General features: G+C 35.1%; 1 protein-coding gene across 1 annotated transcript; it reads left to right on the top strand.

Annotated features, from left to right (window-relative positions):
* Window positions 1-4,170: 4,170 nt before the first annotated feature.
* Window positions 4,171-22,178, top strand: LOC126692506 (regulatory-associated protein of TOR 1). Its single transcript, XM_050388132.1, has 23 exons — window positions 4,171-4,978; window positions 6,871-6,973; window positions 7,788-7,870; window positions 7,946-8,104; window positions 8,283-8,399; window positions 8,516-8,664; window positions 11,961-12,115; window positions 12,223-12,367; window positions 12,446-12,524; window positions 12,814-12,915; window positions 13,370-13,453; window positions 13,531-13,641; window positions 14,991-15,344; window positions 15,438-15,627; window positions 16,135-16,755; window positions 16,862-17,194; window positions 17,315-17,438; window positions 18,815-18,945; window positions 19,052-19,197; window positions 19,320-19,421; window positions 19,727-19,812; window positions 21,046-21,121; window positions 21,270-22,178. Exons 1-23 carry the CDS (start codon window positions 4,667-4,669, stop codon window positions 21,606-21,608), a joined length of 4,101 nt encoding a protein of 1,366 aa, XP_050244089.1. The 5' UTR covers window positions 4,171-4,666; the 3' UTR covers window positions 21,609-22,178.
* Window positions 22,179-22,472: the final 294 nt, after the last annotated feature.

The raw sequence follows: 22,472 nt of genomic DNA, 5'->3' as shown, positions 1-22,472 counted from the left end.
AAGTCTTAATCATGGTAAGAATGCTTTGTAAGTTGCTTAACCTTTGAACAATTCCATTATATCGGTAAAATATATTGAAGTTTCATTTTTTAACCAAAGGAATCTCTTGGGAAAGCCCAAGATAATTAGAGAATTTAAATCTAAGAACTCATAGATGATATGAGACCATAAGAACTATTAGGCCAACTTCTTAAAATTTAAAGATATTAAAATTAAAATTATCAAAAACACATTCATGAAATATTTGATCATATGAATTTTGCTTATAATAATTGAGTTAACTTATCCCTCTAATATTTCAAAAAACAAAAAACAAAAAATCAATTAAACGTGACTAAATCTTAAACTGATTTAGATAAGTCATGCATATTTTTATTGTTGTTTTAACCAGTAAAAAATCATGAATCTTTATTCTTAATAATATAGTTTTCAAGTAGCATAATGATCATGTAACATGAGATGAGTCTTGCTATGGAGTGGAGACATTTGGAAAATTAGGGGTTGTTCGGTGGTGTAACTAGAACAATAGTTTTCAGTATTTAAACAACATTACACGTATTTTCACACACTTTTTTATTTACAAGTATTTCAAAAAAATACGAACAACATTATTAAAATAACATTATCAAAAACACCCCCTAAGCTGTGTAAAATTAAAATACGGTCTAATAATATAAATCTCATTGCACTAGTACCACAGTGAGAATTGCTTGCATAAAACTCATAATTGTTGCAGTTAAGTGGTAGAAGGAGATTTAAATTCTAGTCTTTTCTTATAAAGGAAACCAATCAATGTCATTGAATTTTCAAATCTTGTATCATCTATTAACTACAACAACTAGCTACTTTAAGGAAATATGACTACCATTTTATGCTTATATCAATATTACTTTTTTTCCTTAGCCGAAAAAGAAGGCAAAAAAGATAAAGAATACAACAACTGGCTACCTAAAAAACCCTCGACTCTCTCACATTAGGACTTAAGGAACAACCTAGACACATAACGATAGATGAGGTCTTGTTAGGACTTAAGGAACAACCTAGACACATAATTATAGATGAGAGTTAGAGCCCATCTGCCCAACAAATCGATAATGATAAACTAACACTAGGCCTTGAGCACAAGAAGTGAGTATCTATATTGGTGGTTAGAGCTCGAGTATAAGAGTGTAGCGCAAGGACAAGCTCGAGCTCAAATAACCAAGCATAGTATCCGGATACCGTTAATCGCATTATGAGAATCGATGGATATATACCCAAAATCTTGATTATAAAATGAACAATTACACACCTTATTACAAACCCACTTTAACCATAACGATAAGGTGACTGAAATCAAGTAAATCTCTCCAAGAAGAGATCCATAAATCAAGGTACTCAAAAAAACATTAATTCCACTAAGCATTGGAGCAACTATGCCAGTACCACTTCAATCTCTATTCATTCTTAGAGCTACCAAATTGTCTGGTCAACCATCTAACCATGAATCATTACAAACCAAAACAATAAACAACGATCATTCACATTCTCCTCTTCTCCAACTTTTCTGTTTATTGCACTTTAAAGTTTCATGAAAATAGCCACAAACGTGTTGCTGACAAAAATAGCCTGTATAATATGTCGATGCATCGGAGTCCCATCTGCTCTAAAAAAGGTAAGAAATAAAGGCAAACATAGGGCTTGAGAATCTTAGAATCCTAGCTAGAAAGGGCCTCTATATCATCGTAGAGCATGGAGACCATTTCACCTTTTCTTTTCAATCTTTGTGCTGAGACATAAACCATTCGACATGCTGTAGAGAGTCTGGAGACACATATATAGTTTACTACATCATTCCTTCTTCGAATGTAAGCATCTTTGCTGACACCTCGAGTGTACGCATGTGCAATTAGCTGTCTAATGTCAAAAACGACATCGATGGCTCAGTAGCTTCTACATTACTAATATTATTATTATTATTATTATATTTCAAATTTTCAATCCAAATTGCATTAAAAAAATAAATTTAAAAGCAACCCCCTAAAAAAAAAAAGGATAAAGTTATATAATCCAACATGCTTTACATGGGTTTTGATTATATATATATATATATATATATATATATTTTTTTTTTTAGTGCTCTGAGTCCAACAAATTGGCTTAAAAACTTGATATTGCTAAAAATTTTGGGCAAGTTGCCTATAAAAATATATTTTGAGAAAGTTGCATTAATTACACCAATGCGTCCTATTCTCCCAGAATTTTTGTCATTTGCTTTCTAAATATTAATATTATAGCTTGTGACAGAAATTCACGGGCTATTATGACATTGTGTAAACAAAGATTGTGATCAATGAAATTGATTGAAAAAGAACAAAATATCAATTTCTTTACGTTACGCATGCACAACTCAAGTCTACGATGGGTCAAATGACTCAAATTATTTTATCTTCAAAGAAGATAAGTACGTTCTTTACTTAAGCCAAAAGAAAAAACAGAGATAAGTACTGTTAAACCATAAAATATTCGGTGCAACATATTTAAAATAATATATATATATATATATATATGTATGTATACTGTTTCAAATAGATTAGTGGGACAAATTTAATGAAGAAAATGCTGGCTACCATAATAGTGAAAACAACGTTAATTTGCAAAATGATAGAAATGGTTACGAGGAATTAAAAGATTTTTAGTTTGATGACATTGTCTAATCTCCTTTATAAGGAGAAACATGATTCAAATCCCCTCTCTCATTTATCATAGCAATTGAATTATAAAAAGAAAAAGAAAATAATGATGAGAATAGTGTAAATGTTGATTAATTTTGGCACTTTTAATATGTAAGTAATACTAGTAATTACAATAGGAAAGATGGTAATATATTTTTTTTTTTTTGAGAATTAGGAAAGATGGTAATATGGTTGAACTAAATTGTAAATGCAATTATTAAATATCAGCAAAAATATGATATATTGACAAAAACAACAATAATTATAGTATTCACTTTGATCAATTTGGTTAAACGTTTAATGTCATGTTAGTTTTGTTATAATAAGTATATATATAAAAAAACTAATATAGTAATAGCCAACAACAACCATTATACATTCACTTATCATGCTGATTCTACCAAATATTCAATTTTTATTATGGTTTATTATAGTTAGCTTAATTGGTATGCATTTTTGTTTTATTGTAAAGGATTTGAAATCGAATATAACCTACACCAAACAAAATCCAATTATTATGAACTATACATCACTTGTTCCAACATTTACATGGTGTTTATTTTTTCAAACATCAAAAAACAATTCTAAAAGATAATAATTAAAAAAAAAAACAAACAAAGAGATGAAACCAAGTGGTGATTGGCAGCTTCTGTAATGGTTGGTCTTATAAAGCTCGCTATGCTTCTCTGCCCCTTCCCTTATTAAATGAAGTGGAAAGTCTTCATTTAACAGTTGGCATTCTATAAGCGACTTGTCAAGTCTACGAAACTTTGTCTTTTGTAATTGGCCCATAACGCCTCCACTTACTTGCCTCCTTCCAGCTTGGAATGCAAAAAGGAAGTGACAATTTTCATGCATTCTGCAAGGTATAATCATAGCGTTGCTCTCTAACCAATAGAGAGAATTTTTTCTTGCTCGAATGTGAGCAAAGCCGATTAGGTCATTGGTCCAACCGAGAAAGGCATAGGAGAATTTATTCCAAAGAGAATGAAATCCGTCTAGTGTTCCTCTCACTTACACTCTCCTAAAATGAAACTCTTGTAACTAAATAGTTTTTAACACAAGTCATCAATCTACTTGCCCACCCATGTTGGTTTTGAGTACAAGTACTTTTGTCGAAGGTCATTCGAGCCTTTCACGACATGAGTGACTACTTCCTAACTAATTCAATTACATATAATTTAGAGACAACATGAAAAAAGAAAAAAGAAAAAAGAAAAAGAAGGAAATAAATCATATTAAAAAAAATGTAAGAGAAAGAAGAAGTGATTTATTACCTAACAATACTGGTGGGTTCTAAAGTTTCTAACATAAAAAAAGGAAAAAAAAATTCATAATTAATTCCATTACAAAAAAGAAAGAAAAAAGACAAGCACAATATACACCAACAAAAACACACAAGCGCTGCACACACTTTCACTCACTCTCACTCACATACACATACACACACGAGAGAGAGAGAGAGAGAGAGATTTATATTTATATTTGTATTTATTTTATTTTTCTGGGGGTTTTGTTTGGTTTGGTTTGGCTTTTGTTTTTCTTTCTTTTCATTTCGTCTATGTGTTGTGGCCGCCACGGTTTTTATATGCGCCTCCATCTTCATCTTCAACTTCATCTTCTTCGTCCTCGATACCTAGGGTTTGCTCTAGGGTTTTCACAGTCTCTCTTCTGCGTTTTCCGAGCTGGATTCTCTATCTTTCCTCAGACGAATCTCCATGCGCCGCTGGTTCAGCGGCTTTGTTGATTAGTCTCCCTTTCTTTCTATCTCTCTATCGATTTCGATCTTTGCGATTCGATTTGAACCGGAAAAACCTAGGGTTTTTTGTGTGAACTTTTTTTTTTTCTTCTGTATTTGGTTTCGTTTCTGGTGGAGTATGGTTTTCCAATTAGGGCAATTGATTGGGTTAGGGCGTTGAGGGAGGGGAGGGGAGTGGGGGAGAGGTTTTTGAATGGCATTGGGGGATTTGATGGCGTCTAGGTATTCGCAATCTCCGGTGGTGAGTGCGGTGGTTTCGAACCATTTCGATGACTGTGGCTCGAGTCACGAGGATGGTGATTTAGCTTCTTCTTCGCAGAGAAGGGATTCGGAGACTGCTAGTAGTAGTACTCATGGCAATGCCTCGGGTTCTACGGCGACTAGTATGGCTTATCTGCCTCAGAATATGGTGTTGTGTGAGCTTAGACACGAGGCCTTCGAGGCTTGCGTGCCTACTGGCCCGTCTGATAACGGATTGGTCTCGAAATGGCGGCCTAAGGACCGAGTAAGCCTGTCTTTCGCTATCTATTTGCAGCTCCTTTGTTATTGCTTTTGATGTTGAATTGAGATTGAAATTGATTGTTTAGTTTTATATATATATATTTTTTTTTTGGGTAGGAAAAGATATGATCCAAATGAAAATATATATCTGGGTTGTCCACCAGTTTCAATAGATTGGGGTTGTATCAGGTCCTTATCATGGGTATTTTGTCACCATGTGATTTAAACCATTTTATGGTGTTATAATGTGTTGCATTACAATGGCTAATAATATTAGTAAGAATTATGCACTTTTTTGATAAGTGAAAAGTATTGTGGTATTCCATATAGTGCATTCGGATTAGCTTTTTGCTGAAATCTTGTTTTTCATATTTGCTGAAAATTGGCAAAAGTATAGTTGTACTGTACCTAGAAAACAAATTAGGTTTTAAAAAGCTGTAAATAAGCAAATAAGCTAAAAAGCTTAAAGAGAAAAGCTAATCCAAGCTCACACTACCAAATGTGGTCTATAGGCGATACACAATGTGTTACATGGGTGACAAGGACTTTGAGAATGTGAGGAGATTAAGATTTCAGATCTTCTTAAGTCAGTCTTGCAATGGGACCAAAAACTTCTATGTTCATAATTTAGTTAAAGTGGTTTCCAGCTTCATAAATCAGTTCATGGACTAAATAGACAACAACATTGAAATTAGGGTCTATTGCTAAATGGGCAGAGTTTTCCTCCAAAGTTGTTGGGAGAAAAGTTCCTCCAACCCACTCTGTGGCAACTTAAAAAACTATCTGCGTGTATTTTTAGTCACACAACCTACTTAAAAATCATATTATGTAATACACGTGGATGGTCTTATAAACAGCCACATAATGGGTTGGAGGAGATTCCTCTGACCCAGTTTGGAGGAAAACTTTTCCTTGCTAGATTATTAGACCCTTGTTGATTTATGAGTTTCTCTTTATAGAATTAAAATATTTTCATGAACCGTACCTATTTGAGTATTTGACAAAGGATGGTTGAAAGGAATAAAATCCAGATTCTAAAAAGTTTGCATGGATTGGGAAGTTTGTAATTTATGGATATTACATTCATTCTTAGTCAATCGTTTCCACCCAACCACACAAATATTGACTTTTAAAGGAATTAAGGATTTCCAAATATGCTTTGCTAGAAAAGAGTTGTCCTATGTGTTACACCAGTGATAAAAATGATATGGAGTTAGCAATAACTATATTTTGCAATTGTGTAAAAGATTTTGGCTAAACAGAGCTTAGTCATATCGACAGCCTAAACTTCTACTGCCTGGGGTGCTGTGCTTAACTTCTTAAGATAGGCCCTAGCTATGATGATGCTGTCTACCTGATTGAAGTTTCGTTGTTATTGTTAGATGGGAATCTGTAAAAACCTGGGTGACTTCTTATATGTCACAAAAATAGTAAAATGTAAAGTATTTAATTGTCACTTAATTGCATTTACCCAGTACCCAGAGTGTTGACAAACACACAGAGAACGAACAATAGAATGTATTTGATTTCACAGTAGTTAGAGTTTCGGAATTAATATCATCACTTCATTATTGGGCAATTTGTTTATTTACCTTTAGGGCACAAAATTTCCCCCCTTTTTGTTGGGTTTAAAAAAAGAATATTAGAATTTAATCAAGAAAATAAATTGTAGTATATAATTATTCTTTTGTGTAGAAGATTTTGTGAAAATATCTTTAATTTCAATGCCTTGGTTTTAATTTCTCAGTGGAGTTTTCTCTCCCTTGCTCCTTTTTTTTTTAATTATTATGTTCATTTTTTGTTATTTTTATCTAGTCTGGTAAATGGATCTTTGGAACAATTTTTTCTTATATACATGCATGTTTGCTTTGGATTGACTCCCAATTTTTTATGCAGATGAAGACGGGATGTGTCGCTCTAGTTTTATGTTTAAACATTAGTGTTGATCCACCTGATGTAATTAAGATTTCTCCTTGTGCCAGAATGGAGTGCTGGATAGGTGCATTTTAAGTTGCTGACTCCTTTCTATTCCTGTTGTTTTATTGTATGTGTACCGGTTAATATATTGTCATCTTAATTTTGTTCTACTTCGGTTGGTCTCTTAAGGCAGCTTTTTGGTCTGAGCTAACATATGCTGAACTTCCAAACACTTGCTGCTATTTCTAATAATTTGTGATAGAATTTTTGTTAGTGAGTCCTTATGTTCTTTGCCAAATGTTTTTCTTTCGTTGTAATTTATTTATTATTTGGTGAGGTGTGCTGAGGAGGTTGTAAATGGTTTTTTGAACATATTGGAAACAGCTACTGTAAATTCTATTAGAACTTTAGAATCTTTATCTATTTTTAATGAACCTATTGTTTGTTTTCTTAAAGTAAATAATTGAAATGTTTAAAAGTGGTCATTGTCAATGCATGTGTCAGATGAACTAATTGTAAAATGTATTTAAAAGAAATTCATTGTCCTTGTTCAGTTGTAGTATTTTTCAACTCTAATTCATGCTGTTTTAATTTTTAAATCTTGATTTATTCTTGGAATTTTTTTGATGACTCCTATGCTGTGCTTATCTAATATTGTTTTTATTATTTATTAGATTTTCCTGTTTTTAAAGCTTGTGTCCTAGCTTTTTTTCATTGCCAAGAAAGTGAAGAAAAAGGCAACACATTGCAAATTTTAGTCAGACTCAAGTTTCATATCATTCATTTTCTTGGAAATTAAATGAAATATGATGTAGAATAGTTGGGACTTTTTTTTAAAAAAAATCGCAGGCAAGAGCCTTTCTTTATCAATTTATATCTTCTATCCATGTTTGCAGATCCTTTTTCAATGGCACCTCAAAAAGCACTTGAAACAATTGGAAAAACCTTGAGTAGTCAGTATGAAAGGTGGCAACCAAGGGTAAGAACATTTTGTCATGTATCTGTGACATATTAATGTATCAAGTTTAATTTTAACTTGTTGAAACTTTGACAGGCTCGCTATAAATGTCAACTTGATCCTACAGTGGAGGAAGTGAAGAAACTTTGTAATACTTGTCGCAGACAAGCCAAGTCTGAGAGAGTTCTGTTTCATTATAATGGACATGGTGTGCCAAAACCAACTGCTAATGGTGAAATTTGGCTCTTTAATAGGGTCTGTAGCAGCGTTCAAACCCCCCTTTTTATTTTATTTTGTCATAAATTAGGTGCTGTTTTGTTGTGATTAGTTGACCCCATAATTTTGGGATTACAGCTTGATTGTTGTTGTGCTGTTTTATTGTGTGATTATTTAAGAGATTGCCATGTTTTTCTTACCAATAGTTTAATTGCAGAGTTATACACAATATATACCCTTGCAAATCAGTGACCTTGATTCCTGGTTGAAGACACCATCAATATATGTTTTTGACTGTTCTGCTGCTGGGATGATTGTCAATGCATTCAATGAGGTAGCAACAGTGTATTGTTTATAATTTTATATGGTAATTTTGTTTTCATGATGCAGGAACAGGTGTTATTATTTATTATTCTGACTCCTAATAAATGTTGGATTCTTCCTTGATAGCTTAATGATTGGGGTGCTTCTGGATCCTCAAGGGATTGCATTCTACTTGCGGCTTGTGAAGCACATGAAACTCTTCCTCAGAGTTCTGAATTTCCTGCTGATGTGTTTACTTCTTGCCTCACAACTCCAATAAAGATGGCATTAAGATGGTGACATTTATCTCCTTTTTAGTTGTTCAGTTTGACCAATTGTTGAAACTTTTATTTCATTCCAGAAAATATGACTTTTTTTTTAAATGGATGCTGCCTCTGATCTGTGTTTCATTCAAGATAATATTGCATTGTCGCAATACAGTATTTTAGTTGTGCTCATTCCCTGGTGAAATATTATTTGCTGTCTTTGGCAATGAGCTCTAGCTCTTATCTCATCTCCACCTCTATAAGAGCAAGGTAGAGGATGGGGTCATGGGTTCAAGATCCACTGGGTGTCTATGTAATTATCAATAAAAAGGCTACATTATGAAAGACCTTGGATACATTGAGCCATAGATGTGATATCATGCATGACTGACAAAACTTGTGCTGTGCCCTTGTTATAACTAAGCCCTCTCTCTTGAGGCTTTTGTGAGATTAATTTTTTATCATTGTATTTGTTTTTGGTAGGCTGTAATTTTTGGTTGTTTGTTTGACAATTCGATAGTTGGGGGAGGGGGGATTTGAACTCTAGACGTCTTCATTGGAAACCTCAGGAAGTGCCAGTTAAGCTACAACCTACAAGGCTCTTGGCTTTTGTAAGGCTGTAATTTGACTTTGATTTGTCGTAACTTCTTTTGTGTGTGAGTGTGCGTGGTTTTGCTTATTTGTTTTATTTATTTATTTATTATTATTATTATTTTTATAATAGTTGTCAAGTGCACCTTTATATATACTGAGCATACCTGTTGACATGTATTAGTTGAACTTAATTAATGATGCTTTCAGGTGTTAATCTTTTCATGCTTTGCACACAAGGCACCAACTATATGTTTCCTACTCTCTTTAGTCTGCACATAGAACATGACTTATTGGTTAATTCTCATAAGATGTACTTCTGTCCTGAATTTATAGTCCCTTTTGAGAGGGAAAAATATTGAAGGAGAGTATGCGTTAAATCCGTTCTCACTTTTTTACTTTCCCCATTTTGTCGCAGATTCTATTTCTCATTTGAAAAATGATTTATTTCTAAATGTAGTTTTTACTTTAATGGAGGTATTATGCAAAAAATGAGCATCAGTTTTTTTTTTTTTTTTTTTTACTTTTTAGTGTAAAAAATATTTGTGGGACATGCCAAACAAAGCATGGAACACATGATTGGAAAATTGTTTTTGATGGCGCAGTAAATTAGGACAAAAATAGAGTTGGAGCAGCCCCCTATAGTATTGTTCTATGAGTTTTTCCACTTACACACTGAAAAGTAAATTTAATATCCATATGTTTTGTATTGGTATAAATGGTTTAGGGTGAAATACTAATTACACCCTCTTAAGTTTGAGGTTGCTTCTAACTTGGTCCCTTAACTATAAAACATGCAATTTACACCCTCTAGTATTACAACAATATCAATGTGCCCTTTCTATCTACAACTGTTAGAATCTTGCCGTTAACCCACTAAAAAATGGCATCATTTAGACAAAAAATAGATTAGAGGGTGTAAAGGGCGTTTTAGTCATCTTAAGATAGTGGGCTTAGTATGGACTTGGGCCTTATCTATATCACACGTGTGCCCAGCTCCGTCATGTCCTGTGTGCGTGATGTCCAGATCAATTTTTCTGTGGGCTTTTACCTGTCAGGGTGCAGCCTAGTGATTGGAGGCTTGAGATGAGCTTTAGACCCAAACATCCTGGTTTCGATTCCCTTTAGGAGCCTTCCTGGATAACCTGATACACGGTTTTGGCAGGTGGGGTTCTGGATCTGTGGTTTACTCTCCAAGGGTGGGTCCAAAGGGTCCTGCTCACCTTGGTGAGGTTCCACGTCATAAATAAGGGCATTTTAGTCATTGGTTAATGTAAGAACCCAAGTATCTATAGAGTAATAACAGTGGGTTGTGGTCCTAAAACATACCAGAAACTTAGATTATGAGCTTACAATTTTTTCTGATATAAAAATTAGCAGAAGATTGTGTCGTTGAGCAGTACATTTAGGTGAATATAGCAAAGAATTATATAGAGGGAGCGCACCAAATAGGTACTATGTCTCTACCGTATTTGTAAGATTTGTTTCTTCCTCTTTACTTTGGTACTCAGTAGGTCTATGATATTAGCTTATATCAACTATGCTAATCATATTCTATGAGAGGAATTTTTTTTTTTAATACCAGGTGCACCCTTATAACAGTCCTATTTATTTTCTCCAATTACCTAAATTGCTGGGTATGGTTATGATCCTTGTAGTCAATCAAGCACTGCCTTACAGAAATTTCTGTTGTTTTCATCTACTTTTGCTGCATTTTGGGTCTAGGCTTGCTTTGCCCTTCCAACATATGAAGCTTGGTTCTGATTTTATGCCATCCTATTCTCTTGTGGCATCCTTTGCATTTGAATATTTTATTTTGAAATTCAAGCTAATAAAATTTATATAGGAGTTATCTATTATCAAATCCCAAGTGGTAGCACAACCAGGTAGGGACCATGCCACATGAAGTAGATGTAGTTCGAACCTCCTCTATTATCATCAAACATGAAGAAATTGTGACTTCCATCTACTTTGAATACATTCATCATTCATCCCAACAAAAATTGTGACTTCCATCTACTTTTTTGTCGGGATGAATGACGAATGTATTCACCCTCTTTTTCATTCATTATTCAGTTTGGAGTCTCCGATTATTCACCAGAGGATGTTTTCCATTTCTCAGAGTTTTTACAGTACATCTGTTGGTAATAGAAAAAGATACAACTATATCATCTTCTAGGGGAGTAACTCTATCCTTGTATTGTGGCTGCCTATAAACAGATACACCCATAGTTTCCCAGAGTTGCTGGGTTGGTTCTTGTCAGATGATGTGAACATTTGAACTGTAAGTTTATGTGTTCACATATTGCACTTTTACGTCTTGTGGAGTTGGCCATGTTGGTTAGGATTTAGTTTCTGGATTGGTTTGTGTGAATCAATTAATGACCTACATTTTGGTGTTTGATCTTTAGTTGCTTTTTAATTTGATTGGTTGTGAAGCTGTCTTTGCTGCATTTGTAAACCCCTAGTAAGTAATATATTCATGTTTCTGGCCTTCATTGTTGCGTGTGCTTGGTATCTGTTTTGAATTTATATATTAGTGCTTCTAGTTTTCCCTGTATTCTTTGAGCTGTTGCTGATTTTTTGTGGAACATTTGAACTTTAGTACTGTGTGGTACTTTTATGATCTGCAACTTTGCTTATTAGATTGTTATGTTGTCTACTTTCTTTTTGTTAATAATCCATGTGTTAATTGGACTTGTCTATATTCTAATTTTTAATGTTCTGTCTCCCAGGTTCTGCAGACGTTCCTTGCTGCGTGAGTCTGTTGATTATTCAATTATAGATAAAATTCCAGGCCGCCCGAATGACCGAAAAACACTTTTGGGTGAATTGAACTGGATTTTTACAGCTGTGACTGACACAATTGCCTGGAATGTTCTTCCTCATGGTAGTTTTTCATTTTCCTGATTTAGTGCATCGAGGCATGGTTTTTAGCTGTTCATTTATGGTTGATTTTGATGGTATATGTAGCCAATAGTTAGTTTTGTGCTGCAGATCTTTTTCAGAGACTGTTCCGACAAGATTTGCTAGTTGCCAGCTTATTTCGAAATTTTTTACTTGCTGAGCGAATCATGCGTTCTGCTAATTGTTCCCCCATTTCTCACCCAATGTTGCCGCCAACCCATCAGCATCATATGTGGTACACAGATCCTTTCAAATTTAATTTGGTTGTGTGTTTATCCAATTCAATTTTCACTTTCGATTTTGCACATTGCAGGGATGCATGGGACATGGCTGCTGAGATCTGCCTTGCTCAGCTTCCAACACTGATTGATGATCCTATGGCCGAGTTCCAGGTGTGTTCCTTGGGTTTTTCTTATATTTATTTGAATTACTCTGGACGGACATGATTTGTTAGAATTTAGAACCCCAAGGGGTAGCACTATTTGGAACCCTGCCTCATGAAGTGGAGGTCATTTGTTTGAATATTCCGTTCTCTCCCCCTTGTGGCAAAAAACTGCTTATCAGAAAGACTTGATAGAGTTTAGCTTAATTGTTAAGAGCAATATGAATATGCTGTAGTTTACTCCAATCACACTCTTTCTATTGGTCCTCTTTAAGTAAAACATGTTTGTTTTGTTTCAGCCTAGTCCATTTTTCACTGAACAATTGACGGCTTTTGAGGTATGGCTTGACCATGGATCCGAGCATAAGAAACCGCCAGAGCAGTTGCCTATTGTTCTTCAGGTGTGGCACTTCTCTTTAGATCTATAATTCTGGCTCTATCATTTAATCACCTTTCCTATATTATATTTTCTTTAGTTTTTGGCAGGTTTGTTAGTGGCATAGCCTGTAATTACAGTATAGTGTAGTAAGAGTGTTTTTTTTAAAAATTGGTTTACTAGTTCTAATTCTCTAATTAACTAAGGAAAAATAAGATAGAAGGCTTGGGTAGTGATGGCCATTGTGTCATGGTTGATGTAAATTGCTTTAAGTGGTGCCATTTGAAGTTGTGCCTGCTGGTGTGTAATGATTTTTATTTTTTCAAGATTAATTTTTGTCTTTATGTTCTTTCCTTCCCTAGCTCATGTCTTGCCTTCTTCTTTTTCCTCCCATGCTGAATGGATTCTCTTCTTAATTGGGTCAGTGTTTGGTGTTTCCTTGCTTATAATAACAAGTCTGTCAATTATCTTTGTTCCAGGTTTTGCTTAGTCAATGCCATCGATTTCGGGCACTGGTTCTTCTTGGAAGATTCCTTGATATGGGACCCTGGGCTGTAGATCTGGTAGTTTTTAATAGCTTTGTTGCTTCTCTGTTTCATATTGTAGTGGCGTTTTATGTAATGATTAATTTTTTTCCCAGGCCTTGTCTGTCGGAATATTTCCATATGTCCTGAAGTTGTTGCAGACAACAACACCTGAGCTACGACAAATTCTTGTATTTATATGGACGAAGATTCTAGCACTTGATAAGGTATATACCTAAATCTGCTTCAAAATGTTTCAGCAAATTTTGGTTTTTTTTTTTTTTTTTTCTTTTTTCTTTTTTTGCATGGTTAATTAGCAGCCTTTGATTGATACATTGATAGTTGGGGGTAAGGAGATTTGAACTCTAGATGTTTCTATTGGAAATGCCAGGAGGTGCCAATCTGCAGCTTTTTTAAATAGAATTAATTTTGGTAAAATTTGTTTTCACCAATATTACAATGGCCTGGCAATGCCTGGAATTTCATTTTTCACTAGAATTTTGTTCTCTTTTTAGCAGTATTTTTATAAATGTGAATGTAATTCTCTTTTTTTACACGCATTTCATGTGCAAGTCAACCTCTACGGCCTATATCATCATATTAAATATCAGTTACCTATGAACACCACAATCTAATAATGTTCTGATGGGTTATAATGAACAAAATTTTAGTCAGTGACCAAACAGAAGAAATTGTTTGCAGTGTGTATCATCCATTGCGATTTGAATTCAGTTAACATGACACAGAATAACTTAAGTTTTTAGTTTCATTCCAAAGTCAACATTATGAGTAATTCTTTTTGAGTTTTCAAATGTTGTTATTGTTTTATGTTGCAATAGGTTTTGATTGATGCTATGTGAATTTGTTAGATTCTTAGTAATTTGTTGAGGATCACCTTTTTTTGGAAGATATTGAAAACAGTATCTGGTCAAAATCACATGCTAAAAGAGAAGACTACAATGACCAACTTTCATATGATGCTATAAATCTACTAAGGTACTGATAACTTTTCATTAGTTTAGTAGTCCCCGTAGTAGCTGTTCATGTGGTCTGCTAGCTTGGATTGTGTTATTCATTATGAAGGGAAAAAGATGATGGTTCAGTAAGATTATTTCCTGCTATGGATTACTGTGGAATCTTCACAACTTGCCATAACTTTTCCCATCATTATTGGCAGTTAAAGGAAATTTAACCATAGAATGGCAAGAATGAAATAGATTAGATTGTAGTAGTCTTGAAACTTTGGTTCTACAACCACAATTTAGCAAGCTGAAAATGGTGAAGTGGATCCTAACTATTTTTTATTATTTATTTTTACCATATGAGATGCTGCACATTCTGATAAATGAGTTATTCTTGTTCTAAGAATACTTACGATATAAATTCAGATTGATCTCTCTCTTTCCTCTTTACAATATGAGATGCTACAAATTCTAATAAATTTAATTGCGGTCACTTCTTTATCTCTTTCCCCTTCCTGGTTTTTTGTAACTAGTTTGTAATAAATCTCTTTTTTGTTTGATAAATATATTCAAATAAAAAATTGATAATGCTATTTTGTCTTGTGGGATAATAGTCGTGTCAGGTTGATCTAGTAAAGGATGGGGGTCATACATATTTCATTAGATTTCTTGATAGCATGGAAGCATATCCTGAGCAGCGTGCAATGGCTGCATTTGTTTTGGCTGTAATTGTGGATGGGCACAGAAGGGGCCAGGAAGCCTGTATGGAAGCCGGTTTGATTCATGTCTGCTTGAAGCACCTTCAGGGTTCAACTCCAAATGATGCGCAAACTGAACCCTTATTTCTTCAGTGGCTTTGCCTCTGTATGGGAAAGCTGTGGGAGGACTTCCCAGAGGCCCAAATAATGGGTTTGCAGGCAAATGCCCCTGCTATATATGCTTCTCTACTGTCTGAGCCCCAACCAGAGGTTTTACATCCTACTCTATAAACTCTGTGTGTGTGTGTTTTAACTGATGGGTGGTTTTCATTTTGCATTACAGCTCCATTTATTTATTTTCAGGTTAGGGCTTCTGCTGTATTTGCACTTGGTACCTTGCTTGATATGGGGGGTGACTCGTGTAGAGATGGTGTTGGTGGAGATGAAGATTGTGATGATGATGAAAAGATTAGGGCTGAGATTAGTATTGTTCAAAGCCTTTTAAGTGTTGTTTCAGATGGAAGCCCGCTTGTCAGGGCTGAGGTTGCTGCGGGTACGTGAGCAGTCATCAAATTTTCCATATTCATCTGGTTGGATTGTTTTTTGCATCTGAAAATTTTTAATTAAGTAAATATTTTTGTTCTTATTTGATGAAAATTGTAGAGATTGGACACTTTCAAAATGATTTGACGGCACCACTTTTCACACATTGAAGTTGGACAAGTTATATTTGGTGGAAAATTGAGAAAATGATGTCATTTCTCTCATCGTGTTTTAGCTGTTTCAAACTGTTATATGGTGATATTCAAATTATTTGAAGATTTGTTGAATTCTAAAGGCCTTCAATTGATAATGCTTGGCCACATGTCTGACCAGCAATTTATTAGAACTTTCTATGCCCTCTCTCCTTTCACACACACACACACACACACACCTATATTATGTTATGCTTGTATGTCTCTCCTAACTCAGCTACACCCTTAACCGTTATATATTTTAGTTTGGATATTCTTAGTTGTTTGTGTAAGCTCAGTCTAATTTTTTCCTTGTTTCTTGACAGCTCTGGCACGCTTTGCCTTTGGCCACAAGAAGCATCTCAAGTCAATTGCTTCTGCATATTGGAAACCTCAGTCTAATTCTCTGCTGAATTCCTTACCTTCTTTGGCTCATATAAAAAGTGCAGGCAGTAATTATAGTAACTCAAACCAGTACTTGCCACATGGAAGTATCGTTTCATCCCAAATTGGTTCTCTGGTGAGAATTGGCAATGACAGTCCATCACTTGTTCGAGATGGAAGAGTCTCCACCAGCAGCCCTCTTGCGAACGCTGGAATTATGCATGGTTCTCCTCTGTCTGATGATTCATCTCAACATTCTGATTCTGGAGTATTGAACGATGGTGTCAGCAACGGGGTTGTTAACCATTCAAGGTCAAAGCCACTGGACAACGCCATGTATTCACAATGTGTTTTAGCTATGTGTACATTAGCCAAGGATCCATCTCCACGCATAGCTAGTCTTGGCCGGCGGGTACTGTCCATTATAGGGATTGAACAAGTGATGACAAAACCTTTGAAGCCAACTAGTGGCAATGTTCGGCCTGCTGATCCCACAACAGCACCTCCCACTCCTAGTTTTGCTGGACTAGCTCGTTCATCTTCATGGTTTGACATGAATGGAGGTAAATTTTTGTTGGTGAAGAATATGGGATCACTTTTTTGTTTGGAATTACCATATGTATGCACACTTTTATGTGAATCATGATTTACTTATGCTGTTGTGAGCAGGTCATTTGCCTTTAACCACCTTCCGAACTCCTCCAGTCAGCCCTCCGCGACCTAGTTACTTAACTGGAATGCGAAGAGTTTGTTCCTTAGAGTTCAGGCCTCATTTGATAAATTCCCCAGACTCAGGATTAGCTGACCCTCTTTTAGGTTCTGGGGGCCCCTCTGGGGCTTCAGAACGCAGTTTGCTTCCACAATCAACAATCTACAATTGGAGTTGTGGCCACTTCTCCAAGCCACTTCTTACTGCATCAGACGATAGTGACGAAATACAAGCTCGAAGAGAAGAGAGGGAAAAGCTTACGTTGGACCACATAGGAAAATGCCAGCGTTCATGTGGGTTTTTTTTTGTTTATTTATCTTCTTTTCCTTTTATTATGTACTTCTGATAAGCTTAGAAAAAGTTCATTATAGTTTTTGATTATGGAGCCAATATGATTTTTGTTTCTTGGTCAGCTGTTAGCAAGTTTAGTAGTCCAATTGCTAGCTTGGATACGAAGTTTGAGACTGGTACCAAATCAATACTGCTGCAACCTTTCTCTCCTATTGTTATTGCTGCAGATGACAATGAACGGATCAGGTATGCAGCTTTGCATTTATTATAGTTTCTATTCGATCAATGCTGTGAACATGCTTAGTATGTCCTGATTACAATAAATTGCATGTTGGGTTGATGTTGAATTTATAGAGGTTCATATTTGAGTATGAATTGATATAAATGGGAACCTGGCATTCTCTCTCTTCTTTGGCTTTGGTAATGGCTTTTATATTGCTACTTTATGTATCCAGTTATATTATAACTTTGGATTGGGAGTCGGGTGTTGTGGATGATTTCCTTCATTCCCTGGGTTCTAATTTACCTCTTTCTGAGCAAAGAGACCGTATGATTTGGAAATTGTCAAAGAAGGGGGATTTTGATGTTCGATCGTTCTATGATAAGCTTCGATGTCCCTTGCCTATTATCTTTCCTTGGAAAGGTGTTTGGAAGGTTAAGGCTCCTACGCACGTCTCCTTCTTTGTTTGGTCTGCAGCTTGGGAAAAGATTCTTACAGGGGACATTTTGCGGTGTAGAGGCTTCGATTTTGTTGATTGGTGCATTTTGTGCCGCAGTAATGGGGAGACGGCGAATCACTTGCTTCTTCATTGTGGAAAAGCTTTTCAGTTGTGGAGCCTGGTGTTTAGATCTTTTGGGATTTCTTGAGTCTTGCCAAAATCGATTGCAGATACGCTTTTCGGTTGGTGGAACTGGCTCGGAAAGCACTCTTCTAGAGTTTGGAATCTAGCTCCGTTGTGCCTAATGTGGTGCATTTGGAGGGAGTGAAACTGGCGTACTTTTGAGGACAGGGACAAAACTGATGACCAACTGCTCGCTTACTTTAGTGGCTCTCTTTTTGATTGGTCTAGGGCTTGGGGACTCACCTCTAGTGATTCTATCCCTATGTTCCTTAGTTCTCTTCTTTGTAATTAGTTCTTTGTTGGCTTCGCTTGTTTTCTTGTTTTCTCCTTTTCTTCTCCCTTTTTATGTTTCCTTCTCTGTACTCTCTGTTCTTCCTTTTGTTTTCTTGAGGTTTTTTAATATAATTTTCTTACTTATCAAAAAAAAATATTGCAAAAACTTGAAAATGGGAAAAAGGGAAAAAAATACTTGAAAAACGAGGAAAATTATGGAAGTTGGTTATTTTGTATCTTTCATAAATTCCATTCAATATGGCTGATGGCTATTATAAGCTTTGATTATTTGGTTTAATCAATTAAACTTGAAATGATTTTTTTTTTTTTTTTTGGGGGTGCCCTATATGTTTTTATATCATAGCTTATATACAATATGTTTACTTGGTTTCCAATTATTTTAGATGCTGTTGCTTTATTGAATGAAGTCTTGTGATTCCTTTGTTTATTGCCTTGGCTTATCCACATCTTTATAATTATTAACCATTTGTGTTTGTTTATTTGCAGGATATGGAACTATGAGGAAACCACAACTACCCTGCTCAACAGTTTTGATAATCATGATTTTCCTGAAAAAGGAATTGCTAAGCTCTGCCTTGTAAATGAGCTTGATGACAGCTTGCTTCTTGCTGCTTCATGTAATGATCTTTACAGCTGCTTTAATTAGTTTATTGTTGGTTACAGAAGCTTATGTGTTGGAATGTCTGAAATTTTGGGTCAATCGAACTACTTATGTGCATGTAGGTGATGGAAATATTCGAATTTGGAAAGATTATAATGTGAGGAATAAACAAAAGCTTGTAACTGCATTCTCTTCAATTCAAGGTCATAAACCTGGTGTGCGAAGTTTGAATGCTGTTGTGGATTGGCAACAGCTGTCTGGATATCTGGTACTTGATTTGTTAAAAAAAAAAAAAAAAATGTAAATCCAGTACTTTAGGACCCACTCTTTGTATTTTGAGCTTATATTTTAAGGCTAATTGTTTTTAAATATTTCAATGTTGTTCATTAGTATGCTTCTGGTGAGATATCCTCCATTATGCTTTGGGATCTGGAAAAAGAGCAGCTTGTTAATTCCATTCCTTCATCATCGGATTGCAGCATCTCAGCTTTGGTGAGTTTTATGTGTTCCTCATACTATTTAGTTATACTATGCTGTAGCTGGGTCAAAAATATTTGTTGCCTTATTTTATAAAGTCAACTTGCTGCAAACATGTCTGTTTATATGTAACATGCCCTAGATTCACTAAAGAAATATTGGATTTCAGAATGAATGTAGTGAATCACACACTTCTCTCTCTTTTTTTTTCATCAAGATCTGTTGTAATTTTTTTCTTGTTCTGTTAGTTTATCTGCTATGGCCAATGTGAAGATTCACACTTACTTTTATGGCTTTTTTTCTATGCATGTAATGTTTAGGCTGCTTCTCATGTTCACCGCGATCAATTTGCAGCTGGTTTTGTGGATGGTTCTGTAAGACTCTATGATGTTCGGACGCCCGATATGTAAGCTTTCACGTGGAATATTTTTATGGCATGATAAAAATGTTTAGTTGTTTATGAGCTGTGACATTGTGCAATAGTGCAGTCTTTCCATAGTTATAATGTAAAATTCATATGCGACATGGTAATTTCCCAGCATTTTAAAATAGAACTCTTTACTAGGGTTTTCTTTCCTGCAATTTCAGAAGATATTGCAAATTGTGTGAAGAAGAGGTGGCACACGTACAGAAAAATTAGCATATTTACATCCAAACATATCAATTTTTGCTCAGTTCAGTCTACTATTAAAATCATCCCTTTGACTTGTCAATTATGTGTTATTTTGACATTGCTGTGGTCTTGAGTTTCAGATTATTTCAGCATTTTGTTAGACATGATGTAGGACAATAAAGGACCTGATCAATGCACAGTAGCTATTTGGACATTACTATGGCCTTGAGTTTCAGATTATTTCAACTTTTTGTTAGACAGAGGTGTAGGACAATAAAGGACCTGATAAATGCACCATATAGCCATTTTAGACCATCTTGTATCCCAACTCTATTGTTCTAGAACATTGTTGTGATTTACACTGTGAAATTAGATGGACCAAGATGTTTAGTTCATTAGTTCCGTTCTAGATATTGTTAAAAGCCAATTTATTGTTGTCTTCATTTTTTTTTTCGCATACATGATGCCTATATATATATATATATATACATGGTTGTCCTGGGCATGAGCATAATCTACTTAGCCCGTTAGGGGGAATGCGCATTATCCGGCAACTAGTTCTAGCGGGTGGGGTTGGCCATAGGTTTTACCATCTAAATGACTCTTCTTTAGAAAGGTTGTCTACATTATCAATATATATATATATATATATATAAATTTTTGTTGAGACTTTCTTTTTCTATCTGCATATCTGATGGCTATGTGTATGTATCTTAGTACCTGTAATTCAAAATGTTACCATCTGATGCAGATTTTTGAAGTGTGGGCTATTGAATTAGAGTTAAGCTTATATGCATGCACATTTCATTTATTAGGCCCATCTGAAAGATCATGATGCTGTATGGAGATTGAAAGATACAATATATGAATTGTTGGTCTGGGGTCGATTATAGTTGAATGTCACAGTAACTTTGCTTCTGGATGTTAAATTTGACAATTAGTTGTCACTGTAACTTTGCTTCTGTCCCTTGTATGTGTTTGATTTTGCCTTCATTGCCTTAACATGTCATGTGTTGTAATTCTTAGGCTTGTCTGTACAACACGGCCACATACATACAAAGTTGTGGGGATTGGATTTCAACCTGGACTAGATCCAGCAAAGGTATACATAACTCCTTTTGTGTTACGTGCCCATTTAGAGAACACATTGAGTGCATTGAATATAGAAATCCTTGTTCCTTTTGGCTATTTTAATTCGGTATTTATTTATGGGAAGGTGAAGTGTACCTACTTTACATATTTTCTTTCAGATGATCAGTGCAGCTCAGTCAGGCGACATTCAGTTTCTTGATACCAGAAGTCACAGGGATGCCTACCTCACAATTAATGCTCACAGGGGCTCCCTCACAGCTTTAGCAGTTCATAGACATGCCCCAGTTATTGCCAGTGGTTCAGCCAAACAGCTTATCAAAGTCTTTAGTCTGGAGGGAGAACAACTAGGCACCATTCGATACTACCCTTCGTTCATGGCTCAGAAGATTGGTTCTGTAAGCTGCCTCACCTTCCATCCCTACCAAATATTTCTTGCTGCTGGTGCTGCAGATGCATATGTCTCTATCTACGCTGATGAGAACGGTCAGGCAAGATGAATGCACACTATTTCCTGATTTCTTTTTGAGATAGTGTTCTGATCAGAGACATACAAGTACATGAGACTTCCATTGGAGTCACTGATGCATTTGGATCATGACATGCAACACATTCTGCTGCCCTAATTCATCTTCAGTGTCGATGTATCTTGAAATACTGGTAGGGCGCTTTCGACTGATGGTGTACGCTAGACATTCATTAGCCCCCGGTGTAGAGGGTCACAACTGTTGGGAAGAAAATGCTGCAAATTTATTGGGGGCTTTGGCAAATAATTTGTTAAATAGGTAAATGCGTGTAAATATTTTCTTTTCCTTACATATATATAATATATATTTCCTCTTTTTGGTGTGTTCTTTTTTTCTTCTGTCCTCTTCAATTTGTAAATGCAGCACACTCTTTTCTTTATCATAATTCAAGTGTTGCAGCTAGATAATGCTGTGGGTAGTTGACTCCTGAAAATGCGGGGGCTTCAACTCACACATTTGTCCTTAAATTTGTATGATGATCACTTGCTTATTTTATTAACGATCATTTAACTTGTAATTAATTTATTGAGTTATTTGAGCTTGTGTCCATTTCTTCCCTTCAAATTTTGCGTGTATATCAAGGGAGTCAATATTGAATCGGAAAGGATGTCAATATTGAACTGTAGGTTGTTTCAATGTGGCCAAAGAAACGAAATATTTTGATATTGGTGTATTGTTTCGGATTAGCATTGAAAATAAAAAAATAAAAAAATTGCAATCCACACGTTTGTATAATCCCAATATATTAACTTGATATATATATATATATATATATGTATAGATATAAAATTGTAATAGTTTTACAAAATAAATTTTGTTAGACTTGTATTATCTTTT

Source organism: Quercus robur, chromosome 7 (assembly GCF_932294415.1).
Source record: "Quercus robur chromosome 7, dhQueRobu3.1, whole genome shotgun sequence".
Classification (NCBI taxonomy): Eukaryota; Viridiplantae; Streptophyta; class Magnoliopsida; order Fagales; family Fagaceae; genus Quercus; species Quercus robur.
The sequence above is the reverse complement of the archived record's forward strand: the minus strand, read 5'-3'. Positions and strand labels throughout refer to the sequence as shown.

Coding starts and splice junctions, on each gene's coding strand:
- LOC126692506 (XM_050388132.1), top strand. CDS start 4,667: ATGGCATTGGGGGATTTGATGGCGTCTAGGTATTCGCAATCTCCGGTG. Junction 8,105..8,282: donor AAATTTGGCTCTTTAATAGG/GTCTGTAGCAGC, acceptor GTTTAATTGCAG/AGTTATACACAATATATACC. Junction 12,116..12,222: donor CTGGAATGTTCTTCCTCATG/GTAGTTTTTCAT, acceptor TTTGTGCTGCAG/ATCTTTTTCAGAGACTGTTC.